The sequence below is a fragment of the Colobus angolensis genome, unplaced genomic scaffold, assembly GCF_000951035.1.
Source record: "Colobus angolensis palliatus isolate OR3802 unplaced genomic scaffold, Cang.pa_1.0 Scaffold299, whole genome shotgun sequence".
NCBI lineage: Eukaryota > Metazoa > Chordata > Mammalia > Primates > Cercopithecidae > Colobus > Colobus angolensis.
Window position 1 is genome coordinate 2633779 of NW_012116254.1, and position 13315 is coordinate 2647093.

At 42.4% G+C, this 13315-nt stretch overlaps 1 protein-coding gene across 1 annotated transcript in view; it reads right to left on the reverse strand.

Annotated features, from left to right (window-relative positions):
• Window positions 1-5393: 5393 nt before the first annotated feature.
• Window positions 5394-13315, reverse strand: part of PSTPIP2 (proline-serine-threonine phosphatase interacting protein 2) — a 101769-nt gene continuing 93847 nt past the window's right edge. Inside the window, exons 13-14 of the mRNA XM_011949335.1 lie at window positions 9493-9550; window positions 5394-6247 (exon numbers count right to left, since the gene is read on the reverse strand). Of these exons, the coding sequence (XP_011804725.1) occupies window positions 9501-9550 (50 nt within the window). The 3' untranslated portion in view covers window positions 5394-6247; window positions 9493-9500. The remainder of the gene's footprint in view (window positions 6248-9492; window positions 9551-13315) is intronic.

Here is a 13315-nt window from a genome sequence, read left to right on the forward strand (position 1 = left end):
TCCGAGCAGCTGGGATTCCAGGCACCTGCCACTACGCACAGCTAATTGGTTGTATTTTAATAGAGACGGGGTTTCACCCTGTTGGCCAGGCTGGTCTTGAACCCCTGACCTCGTGATCTGCCCGCCTTGGCCTCCCAAATTGCTGGGTTTACAGGCGTAAGCCAGCATGCACAGCTGTATTTCTTTTTATGCAGTGTATGTTTATCCATGCTTTATACATAAAAATAGTAAGGTTTGTTTTGTCTATCAATAACCAATTTTCACCCCCTTGGTGGCAATACTGCCCCCGTTGAGAATGCAAATCTTTTTTTTTTTTTTTCTTTTTTTTGAGACAGAGTCTCGCTCTGTCGCCCAGGCTGGAGTGCAGTGGCGTGATCTCGACTCACTGCAACGTCTGCCTCCTGGGTTCAAGCAATTCTCCTGTCTCAGCCTCCTGAGTAGCTGGGATTACAGATGCATGCCACCATGCCCGGCTAATTTTTTGTATTTTTAGTAGAGAGAGGGTTTCACCATGTTGATCAGGCTGGTCTCAAACTCCTGATCTTGTGATCCACCTGCCTCGGCCTCCCAAAGTGCTGGGATTACAGGCATGAGCCACCACTGGCTGAGAACGCAAATCTTACACTAAGAGATATTCGCTTTACGGCAAAGGTGGTACGACAATGGACAAATGCCCATCGGTTCCCCTTTGTCTACTGTGTACCGCACCACCTAGAAGCTGCTGTCCTGATAGGATCACTGGAATGTCCTCTTAAAGGTGCAACAGCTTGAGAATAATACCTTGCAAAGTTGGGGTGCTGGCCCTGATGATGAGGTATTGGTGTTTATATGACCACAATCTGGTACTGCATGTTATGACTCCAACAGGTGGAAAACACAGTCTGGGAACTGAAGAAAATTATGTATACAGTGGTCCATTTCCAAGACAAAGTGCCTTGAACTGGCTTAGATCAGCAAACTACAAAAGAAACAGGGTATGTGAGGCCTCTGCTTGGATAGCCAACGCCTGCTTGTTGGCCTCCGCCTTACCCATAACTTAGTTGCCCTCAGCTGAACCAAAGCAGTTTAATCTAGGATGAAAGTTTACCAGCCTGCACAGTAGTTCATTTTGTCTGTTCTTGTCAGCCTGCCCAGCTATTTAGGTTATAAGTCCAATACTTGAACAGCACCTGAGCTAGGATTGCAATGCATTGTGGGCTGCAACAAGATGCAGCAAGACAACCCTAAAAAAACACCTAAAACCTTTACCCAACAATCAATTGGTGATGTCCAGGAAGATTGTGACCCCATCATACTCAGCCTGTGAGGAACCAGGGGAGGGACCTGTGCACTAGGGGATAAATTGCCTGTTGAGACTGTGCTGGGTGTGCCTGCCCATCAGACACCTGATCTTGCAAGACCGTCATTAAAAGTCTCACTTGTGATATTCTCCAGGTCTCTGAGTCCATTCTTTGGGTTTGGATGGGTGAGTTTGTTTCTCACAGACACCAAGAGGTAAGAGTGGTGTCTGTCACTATAGCTCCCACTGACCCACAGGGGCAATTTGTGCTTCCCGTCCCTTCAACTTTAGGCTCTGCCTGACAAAAACTCCTGACCTTAGGAGGTTGGCAGGGGATACTTATACCAGGGTATATAGAAAGGGTTCCATAAAACTATGGCTAATGCCTGGGCTATTGGGATTCCTCATACCAACAGACCAGCAGATAAAGAGAGGCATACCAATCCCAACAGGAGTTAGTATCATGAGAAAAAGGGGGCAAGGATGAATATATCTGGAATGCAGGAGTTTCCCTGGGGTGCTTCCTTGTGTTCCCATGCCTGGTAATTAACATAAACTGACAATTTCAGCAAACGGGACAAAAGCCTGACAACCAGGGCTAAGACCACCTCCCCCACCACCGCCGCCGGGGAGGAAGATGCAGGTCAAGCATATCCCACCAGTCAAGCAACCTAGACAAGCAGATGAACTAGCCAAGTTTAAAAGGATTCTAGAATGTCTGTGCATTAGTTCACTAGGGCTGCCATAAAAAAAAAACAAAAAACACACACACACACACAAAAAACACAGATTGGGTGGTTTAGACAACCAAAATTTATTTTCTCTCTGTTCCAGAGGCTGGAAGTCCAAGAGTAAGGAGAGCAAGGTACAGAGTTGGTTTCCTCTGAGGCCTCTTTCCTGGGCTTGTCACTGGCAGATGGCCACCCTCTTGCTGCCTCTTCACATGCTCATTCCTTCATAAACACGTGCTCCTGTTGTCTCTTCCTCTTCTTTTTTTTCTTTTTTTTTTCTTTTTTTGAGACAGAGTCTCCCTCTGTCACCTAGGCTGGAGTGCAGTAGCGTGATCTTGGCTCACTGCTTCAACCTCCACTTCTGGGGTTCAAGTGATTCTCCTGCCTCAGCCTCTTAGGTAGCTGGGATTACAGGTGCCTGCTACCACACCCAGCTAATTTTTGTATTTTAGTAGAGATGGGGCTTCACCATGTTGGCCAGGCTGGTCTCAAACTCCTGACCTCAAGTGATCTGCCAGCCATGGCCTCCCAAAGTGCTGAGATTACAGGCGTGAGCCACCGCACCTGGCCTCTTCTTCTTCTTAGAAGAACACCAGTCACTAGGATTAGGGCCCCACCTCGACGGCCTCCCTTCAACTTAATCACCTCTTTAAAGGCTCTATCTCCAAACATGGTCAAATTCTGAAGTACTGGCTAGCAGTTGGGACTTCAACATATGAATTGTGTGTGACGGTGGGGTGCACGGTTCATCCATAAAAGGGAGTGGAGGAAGGAGATGATGAATATCAATTATGGATTTAGGATTATCTCTAAAACCAGGAAATATAGCTGGTCCTGCTAACTGTTTCATTTATATCTATGTGTGTTGGCTTTTGGAAGTTGGGACTTGAAGAAGTAGTGCTAGGATGGAGTAAAATGTGGGGTATGGATGTGTCTGAACCATGTGGGGGTCAGATGCTGTCAACGTCCCATCCACATCCCCTCAGTACCTCTCAATTCCTTAAACACACAGTTCCAACTGTCAGGAACTGTGTCCCTGCCTAAGGACCCTCTCAGACCATTCTCTAGCATTGGAGACAATCCAGAAGTGCCAGGAAATTAATGCCTCCTGGGAGTATTCGCAACCAGTGACTGACAAGAGTTGGTGAATAAATACTCCAGCTCCTTGCGGCTTAGGTCAATATCTCCTAAGTGTGTGTGTGTTCTTTTGGGTTTTTTTGTTTTTGTTTTAGCTTTTCTGTTGCCCATGCTGGAGTGCAGTGGTGTGATCTTGGCTTACTGCAACCCCCACCTCCCGGGTTCAAGCGATTCTTCTGCCTCAGTCTCTTGAGTAGCTAGGATTACAGGCACATGCCACCATGCCTGGCTAATTTTTTTATTTTTAGTAGAGACAGGATTTCACCATGTTGGCCATGCCGTCTGGAACTCTTGACCTCGGGTGATCTGCCCACCTCGGCCTCCCAAAGTGCTGGGATTACAGGCATGAGCCACCGTGCCTGGCCCCAATTTTGTGTTCTGCACTGTTTCCCGGGAGTCTTCAACAAGAGTAAGCTCCAGCTGCCTGCCATGTAGCTTACTTCATAATGCATGCTTTTTTTGTCTTTCTTCTTTTCCCTATCTCATGTCCCCACTTCCATACTGGTACTTTTTGGAAAAAGTACTTGCACACAAATCCTTATCTCAGAGTCTGCTTCTGATGGAACCCAAATTAATATACCAACAGTCTATAGAATAGCTCACATTTACTAAATTTTAACACATGTACTCATTTGACTGGCTTCACTCACTTTGCACTTCTTATTTCTCTTTCAAGTGGTTGTTTCTCTAGCTATGTTTTCGTATAGGCCACTAATTCTTTCATTGTCACTACTACGTGCCAGGTGCTGGAGATACAGCAGGAAAAAGAATAGACAACAGCCCTGCTACCATTGGGGTTCCAGTCTAAAAAGGAAGACAGACTTTGAACAATTAATTTCAAAGGTGAATCATATCATAACAAGGAAAATGGAGGGGGAGGAGAGATATAGTAGTTGGATCCAACCTAGTCTGAAGGCAGAAACGGTGTCTCCCAGAGGAAGTAACACTGCAACTGACCTCTGAAGGATTAGTGCAAAGTAGTTCGGCACCATCTCCATTTGGCTTCCCTGACCAGGAGTTTGTCTTTTTGAAGCCTAACAATCACAAATGTGGCAAGAGATCAAATAAAGCTTGGAAGAGCGATATGGTCAACACAAAAATACGAAACAAATCCCAAATTACCAAGAACCTTTATTTAACCTACCAAACTAAAAGAGCAATAAAATAAAAATATTTTCCATCCACAAAACAGTTTTACATCAACTACACTGACCAATACAGAGAAAAGGGAAATCCCTGAGGAACTGCCAACAATAAATAATGTACTTAAAAATAGAATGTTCTGAGTGTGAAGGAACATTTCCTGAGCCCGTTCAGTTTGGAGAAGTTTGGCCCTTTGCAAAATTCAGTTTCTCAAAAGGATATCCAACTGATGCAAGTTTCCTGCCATGACAAGAAGCTGTCATGTTCAGTGGCACCTTACATGAAAGGTGGGGAAATAGGCCGGGTGCAGTGGCTCACGCCTGTAATCCCAGCACTTTGGGAGGCTGAGGCAGGTGGATTACCTGAGGTCAGGAGTTCGAGACCAACCTGGCCAATATGGTGAAATCCCATCTCTACTAAAAATACAAAAAAATTAGCCAGGTGTGGTGGCAGGTGCCTGTAATCCCACCTACTCAGGAGGCTGAGGCAGGAGAATCACTTGAACCCGGGAGGCAGAGGTTGCAGTGAGCCAAAATCGCGCCACTGCACTCCAGCCTGGGGAACAGAGCGAGACTCTGTCTCAAAAAAAAAAAAAAAAGAAAAAAGAAAAAGAAAGAAAGGAAAGAAAGAAAGAAAGAAAAAGAAAAGAAAGAAAAAGAAAAGAAAAGATGGGGAAATAATCAATCTTCTTTTGATCAATTTGTCCATAGTTCTGGAAAAGCTACTGCACAGAGCTGGAGAGGAAACTATTTGCTCTCTGTAATACTGAAAAACTGAGAGAGCTATTTTAACTTGTCAATAACCAAAAGGTACCATTTTCTCACAGTGCACAGATGTTGTACAAAAAGTACATGACTTCCCTGCTGTTCGTGAGTGAAAAAGGAAAACCCAAATATTTGTGAAAGTGTAAGACAGATGCATTTAAAATTCTGGGGTCTAGCAAGGGAAAGATTCTCTGTGAAGACCCAAAACTGAGGACTGGTTTTGTAACTCTAAAATGATCTTGAGGAATGGAGTCAAAATATGGTATTTCATTGATTCTAGGATGTATTTTTTTTTTCATACTTTAGCATCTTAAATTCAAATGGGCTTGGCCATCAATGGTCTGTCACAACTTTATTGGCAACTCCTCGACCCCACCTTCTTAGTGCAACATAAAATAATGGCATGTTTTACAATCAGTGGATCCTTAGATTAGATTAAATATCATGCGCTATAGTTCAGTACACACAGTGATCCACATAAAAATAAATCTGACATTTAAACCCTGGTGATTTTCCCAATTGAAAAAGTGCTGGCAAAAATATTTGGCATCTTAAATTTCAGCATAAGTATCACAACTTCAGGAAGGGTTAGAAGAATGGTGATGTGGGTTGGGCTTGGGCTCTAGTTCTGGTTCTGTCCCTAATCAGCTAGGAAAACTGTAAGGAAATTAACTTCACACTTGTAGGCTTTGTTTCCTCATCTGTAAAATGAGAAAGTGTGATCAGCTGGCTTCTAAGTCTTCCAGCCAAAAAGGAAGGTAATTTTAAATCTTGCACCACTGAGGCTGTGTGTCGCCACGGAAACTCCACAGCCAGGCTGCCCAAAGCCAAAGGAGCTACTAGTGCCGCTGGTGGCTCGGAATCCTCTGCTGCCACCTCTGCTCCTCAAGTGGACACTCCAAATCCAGAAGTGGATTTCATGCTTCCCATGTTGAAAACCTAATTCATTCACAACCTGAGTAACTGGGAAAGAATAATTCTTCAGAATGGGGCAATTTGTAAACTTCAAAAAACTGCAAAACTCTACTTGCTTATGTTGTCCTAAATGTCTATCATAAATTTTAAATCTCTAAAAAATTATAGCAAGGGTTCACTTCGAAGTGTTCATGACTGACATAACGTGGCTATAGGTCCTGATGCTCTGGGTGCCCGTTCCATGTCATAGAAGCACTTGCCGGAAAAAGCTCTGGTTTCTGAAAGAAAATCACAAAGAAATTTGATATGAATGAACAGTGCTTGTCAACACTCTCTCCTACCTTGAGAGTATATTCAACAAGAATAAGGGTGCAGGCCAAGGAAAACAAATGGTGAGGAACGGGTATTCCAAGCAATGAGAAATGGAATGTGATGATAACAGCACTGCTTTGTGGTAAATAATACATACATTCACATTTTTATACATATTTTAAATTTGAAATTTTCAATCTATCTTTACCTAAACATGTTAAAATTAACAACAGGAATAGCAGCTAAAATCAGCAACTACAAAACAAATCATAAATTCCTAACTCTTCCTGTTTCAATTTTTTTTTTTTTTTTTTTTTTTGAGAGAGAGTCTTGCTGTGTTACCCAGGCTGGAGTGCAGTGGCGCAACCTCAGCTCACTGCAACCTCTACCTCCCGACTTCAAGTGATTCTCCTGCCTCAGCCTCCCAAATAGCTGGGATTACAGGCACCTGCCACTGCGCCTGGCTAGTTTTTGTATTTTTAGTAGAGATAGGGTTTCACCGTGTTGACCAGGCTGGTCTCAAACTCCTGACCTCAGGTGATCCGCCCATCTTGGCCTCCCAAAGTGCTAGAATTACAGGCATGAGCTACCGTGCTGGGACCCTGTTTAAATTTATTTTCCAAAACTTCACTCAAACTATTTTAATTGTTATGATAAGTTGCTTAGTAAGTTACTCACTAAATTAGACTCCCTTCTTTAAAATTTTCTGAAATTCAGTATATGTTGTATATTGAATATGAATGTGTTATACACTCCCTTTTCTAAAATTTTCTGAAATTGATGTATATGTTGAACCCCAACTCATTGAATGGGCACAGATTCCAGTGAACTCCGGTGAAATGATATAACTCAAGTAAATATGTTGGCACTAGCATCTTGCATTCAAACATCACATTCTTTGACTCTGAGGAACTACAGTTGTTGGGTCAAGTGGTACTATTAAGCTACTAGAATATATTCTTTACCCAAACAAGTGAGGACAGAAAAGAAAGACGTAAAAAATAAAAAGAAACACTTAGGACTGCCAATGGCCTGCCCATTATCTACACAGTGCTCCAGAGAGCAGGTGAAACCTCTGAATTCCAAGTCATTGATTTACCAGGTTTCCACTCTACCTTAACTAGGGCCTTGCCCCTTTCCATGAGAAAGAGGGAGGCTTATGAAACGAAGAAGAAATGATGACTGTAAAGACTAGAATTTATTTGTAGATTTGTAGGTCCGAACTTATATACAGTTAGAGAACAGGGTACTTTATGTCTTCAAGTTCCATATATTTTATAGCAAAGTTGCTTAAATATTAAATATATTAAGCAATTTAAGGACTTATGTTTAAATATAATAGAAACTAGCTGATTTATTTTTTTTTTTAGACTGAGTCTCTCTCTGTTGCCCAGGCTGGAGTGCACTGGCGTGATCTCAGCTCACTACCACCTCCACCTCCCGGATTCAAGTGATTCTTCTGCCTCAGGGTCCTGAGTAGCTGGGGCTACAGGTGCCCACCACCATGCCTGGCTAATTTTTTGTAGTTTTTTGTTTTAGTAGAGATGGAGTTTCACCATGTTGACTAGGCTGGTCTCAAGTGATCCACCTGCCTCGGCCTCCCAAAGTGCTGGGATTACAGATGTGAGCCACTGTGCCCGGTCATTAGCTGATTATTTTTATGTAATTAGGACAAGTTGGCATCTGTCCTAGATAGCCAGTTGGCTATAAGTCACAAAGCAGGTGTTTTTAGAGGACTGGAGACAAACAATGTTTGCTGTGCTCACTTTGGTGGTATAGAACACTATAGAAAATCACCCTGGAGCACTGTTAAAATCTGTTTAGGTTCATAAAGGACAGTATATGTAACCAACACCAAATCAGGAAGCGTGAGAGAGGGGCTGTTGCCTTTCTCAGTTGACTTCTGGCATCCCACCCACCCACTGCCTGCCACTTTGTCTTCTGACACCGTTATCCAGGGCATAAAGTAACAAGAAATGTGAAGACGTGTAGTTCAGACGTGTAGCTCAGTCCACACTGAGATCAGGAATATGTAAGTGGACCAACTCTTTAAAACAGTTTTTAGTCAAAGTAGCATTGCAGACAAGTTCAAAAACAGAAAGGAAAAATATTACCTGTTTAGGAATATATCTCTTCAGACCTTTTCTTTGCTCGTGTGTACCTATATAATTCTTTTACCCCAAGATAAGCCCATTGGGGTAAAAGAATGATACTTTACGAAGAGTTTCTTTTAGTATCGCTACTTTGGCTTCTGAGGCATTTCTTCACATCTGTGAAGAATGACTTTGACTTGGAGAATGTTCCAAGCACCTGAGTGCCTAAGAAAAAGAGTCACCATGCAGTATATCTTTGCAGCTGCAGTTGGCTTAGCGGTGTTCAGTCCTTTTCTAAGAATCCTCGTGGTTTGCTTGTTCAGAGCATTAATAATCTGCAGGATGACCTCTGTGGTGATCTTGTGTGTACAGTGAGTGTGATATCATGTGCACTTCTTTTTATTTGACTTTTCCTCTTTTAGATGGTGGACGAGTAAACTAAAATCTAAATTACTTTAACAGTGAGGATGATGTGTGTTTTGTTGATGAGAACTGCCTTAAATCCAGGTGTGTAATAACTATAAAAGAGCTTAATAAGAGTAGATAAAGAGGGCCAGCGATGGTGGCTCATGCCTGTAATCCCAGCACTTTGGGAGGCTGAGGCAGGTAGATCACTTGAGGTCAGGAGTTCAAGACCAGCCTGGCCAACATGGTGAAGCCCTGTCTCTACTAAAAATACAAAAAAATTTAGCTGGGTGTGGTGGTGCGCACCTGTAATCCTAGCTACTCAAGAGGCTGAGGTGGGAGGATCACATGAACCCAGGAGGTGGAGATTGCAGTGAGCTGAGATCGCACCACAGCACTCCAGCCTGGGTGACAGAGCGAGACTCTGCCTTGAAACAAACAAACAAACAAACAAAAAGCAGATAAAGAGTTACTACAGAATAATCAATGAAGGAAAAATAGCCTCATTTAAATAGGTATGGAGGGGTCTTCAGTCTGCTTCCAGCGGTGGGATCCAGAGCAGCATCCTGAAGGGACAGCATGCTGGCCAGTGTGCCTGCCTGATGCAAGGCCTTGCTAGTTTGTGGTGGTGTTATAAAGAAACTTCAAAGGCCTCAATAGCACAATTACCAGTCTACACGTGACTCAATTACGTGAAAAATAAAGGTTCTTACCATTGATGTTACTGATAGAGCAAACTGTAGTCATCAACCAAAGAGTAATCAGGATCATCTGCAAAAGGCAGAACACAGAAAACAACAGTAACATCAATTTTTCATAATAAGATCTCAGCCCTTTTCAAGCCAGGGCATCTCACTTAGAGATTCTGGTGACTACCATTTTGTAAGGAGAAAATAGATCTGCCAACAAAAACTATAAATGGTAGTCACTACTCCAAACCAGAGGACATTCTGGAAATCACTATTCTGACTTCTTCGCCCTCTTCAGCAATGCTCAGGTACAGTACCCACAGTAAAATCGTATTTTAAAATGGACAGAAATAGCATCCTACATTACCAAGTGGTAATTCTAAAGCAACAAGAAATAAAATACCTTAACTCTTCATGTTGTTCAAAGATAGAATTTCAGCCACTACATTTTTTGTTTCCATCACTAAATTTTTAGAAAACTGTTAAGTACAGCATAAGCTGAACTCCTCCCTTATTGATAGGTTTTGGCTGTGTGTCCCCACCCAAATCTCATCTTGAATTGTACCTCCCATAATTTCCACCTGTTGTGAGAAGGACCCAGTGGGAGATAATTTGAGTCACGGGGGCAGTTTCCCCCACAATGTTGTCGCGGTAGTGAATAAGTCTCACGAGATCTGACAGTTTTATCAATGGTTTCTGCTTTTGCATCTTCTTCATTTTCTCTTGCCACCACCATGTAAGAAGTGCCTTTCACCTCCCACCATGATTCTGAGGCTCCCCCAGCCATGTGGAACTGTAAGTCCAGTTAAGCCTCTTTTTCTTCCCAGTCTCAGGTATGTCTTTATTAGCAGCATGTAAACAGATTAATACACTCATTCTCTCGAACATGGATAGGTATATCTTTTCTTTACTCAAATAATAAATATATGTTGAACACCTACTATGTACTCAGAACTGTGTCAAGTGTTGTGAGTAATACAGAAGACAAAGTTGTACCTGACCTCGGGATCTTATTAATATTCAAGGCCTACAACTAACGAGAGTTGGAGTAGCTGCAGGGGAATGCAGCTATTTGTATACTCTTGACCAAAGACTGACCCTCCTCTATCAGGAATGGTCATGCTCTTTGACTGAGCACGTAGCTTCGGCAGGGACGCACATGGACTGGTGAGGACACCCGCCTAGCCAGCCAGATGTGCCAAATCAAGCCTAGCAAACAATAGGCTGACAGATGTTGCAGCCAGACTGCCCTCACATCCCATACAACTAATAAGAAGTGCTAAGATGTGTACTTCTCTCAGAGGTATCATAGGAGTTCAAAGAAAGAGAGAGACTACTGTGATTAGTGAGAGTTCTCATTAACGATAACATTAAGTGACATGTTTCCTGACGTCCATGCCTTCTGTAAATTGCATTTCTGTGTAACCCAAGGGGAACTATATCTCAGTTCTGCTGTTCTCACAGTCCAAGTTGAAATAATCTTTTAGGTAAAATTTGCTTGCAATAAGTTTATTTTGGTATTTCAGTAACACAATTATCTTGGATAAGCTATAAAATAGACCACCAGTTACCATATTCCACTCTGTGACAAGTAGTATTATAGTAAGATTCTAATAGAGGCTCATTCCCTTGGGAATTTGATTCTATTTAATCCTTTCATTCCCTTTATTTCAAAGTTCTAGCTATTTAATTTTAAAGAAAACCCAATATAAGAATTTTGTTGTTGTTTTCTGTTTGTTTGTTTTGTTTTGTTTTGTTTTTGACACAGTTTGACTGTGTCACCCAGGCTGGAGCGCAGTGGTGCAATCTCGGCTCACTGCATCCTCCACCTCCCAGGTTCAAACAGTTCTCATGCCTCAGTCTCCTGAGTAGCTGGGATTACAGGCACGCGCCACCACACCCAGCTAATTTTTGTATTTTTAGTGGAGATAGGGTTTCACCATGTTGTCCAGGCTGGTCTCGAACTCCTGACCTCAAGTGATCTGCCTGCCTTGCAATATAAGAATTTCAAAAGACCTTTTTTAGTGGCATACCTGGTGAGGTTTTAGGAATTGGGAGGGGTCCTCTCCTGTAAGAAATGAAAACCAAAGTATTTTAGATAAGTTCTTGTTATTTTTATAATTTTTTTACTTCTTGCTACAAGCCTATTGTACTCTAATCAGATCTGGTTACTGCAGTGGAGGGTCAAGAAAGCTCACCTAAAGCAAATGATCTGTAGCACTGACCTACGGAAATCTACATTGCAGACGTTCTATTATGGTAAGAGGCAGCATGCACAGTGATTAGTAGCACAGAGCCTTATCCCCACAGCCTAGACTGGCAGGATTAAAATCTTAGCTCTGTGGGAAAGACTCCCTGAGTGCCTCGAACATCCACATCCTCATACGTAAAATAGGAAGTATAAACAGCTCCTACCTTACTGTGGGGATTAAATCAGCTAATTCACACTAACTGTTTTAAACAGTGCCTGACATGCTTAAATATTGAAAATGATCATGCAGTCCTTCCCAGGCACTCCTCATCTTTAACAAAACTGGAGTGAAAATTCAAAAGCTTAGAGTGCAAGCTGACTAAGTCAAACAGAAGTTTCTCTTCCCGCAGGATCCTTTACATGAACGGCAGTGAACTTTTTGAGTAAAGGGCCAAGTAGTAAATGATTTAGACTTTGCTAGCCACATACTATCTCTCTTGCAACTCTACTCATCTCTAGTGGCAAAGCAGCCATAGACAAAACCTCAGAGAGTGAGGGTGCTTGCGTGCCCGTAAAACTTGATAGAGGAACACTGAAATTTGAAATTCAAATAATTCTCACATGTCACAAAATAGTATCGTCTTGACTTTTTTCCAGCCATTTAAAAATGTAAAGACTATTCTTAACTCACAGGCCCTACAAAAATGAATTTAACTCTCAGGGGCCATAGTTTGCTGACCCCTGCTTTCCACAGGCTGTAAGAAAAGTATAGGATTCATACATGAACGGTAATGATCAAGTTCATGCATGATATACTCCTCCCTAAACTATGACTATTAAAATCCACTTAATATTTGTCCTAAAAATACTATTTCCAAAAAGCAAGCAGCCTTATTAAGCAGATGCAGTAGTAGATATATTCCAATTCTAACAAGTCTTAGAATATTCATGATAACAATGTTTGCTAAAAGTAATTTTCTTCATGTGAAAGGCAGCTGGTTATTATTATTACCTTGCCAAGTTAGGCCCTGTAGCCTTTCCTGGTGGGACTGCATTCTTCTGAGGGGAGTAGAAATTCTCATACATGATGGGTGCTAGGAGAGTCACCAAGAAACAGAACATGAAGAGGCAGGCATCTTTCATCCTTAATGACATCTAACAAGAAAGGCTAATAGAATTATGTAAATAACACGCCCCACCCCACCACCCCATTCACCTGGTGGAATCTGTCCAGTTTTGCGTTGATTCACAAAGTATTCAATGTCCTTCTGAATGCTGCACATTTCTAAACTCTTTCGGACTTGTTCGTACATCTAATAAAAAAGAAGGTCAATTAATAGGTAGAAGTATGTTGAGATAATTGTGACACAGCTCCTTAAAAACATGGGTTTGAGGCAGGGCGTGGTGGCTCATGTCTGTAATCCCAGCATTTTGGGAGGCTGAGGTGGGCGGATCACAAGGTCAGGAGTTCGAGACCAGCCTGGCCAACATAGTGAAACCCCATCTCTGTTTAAAATACAAAAAATTAACCAGGTGTGGTGGCGGCCTCCTGTAATCCTAGTTACTTGGAAGGCTGAGGCAGGAGAATTGCTTGAACCCAGGAGGCGGAGGTTGCAGTGAGCCGAGATCGTGCCACTGCACTCCAACCCCAGGCGA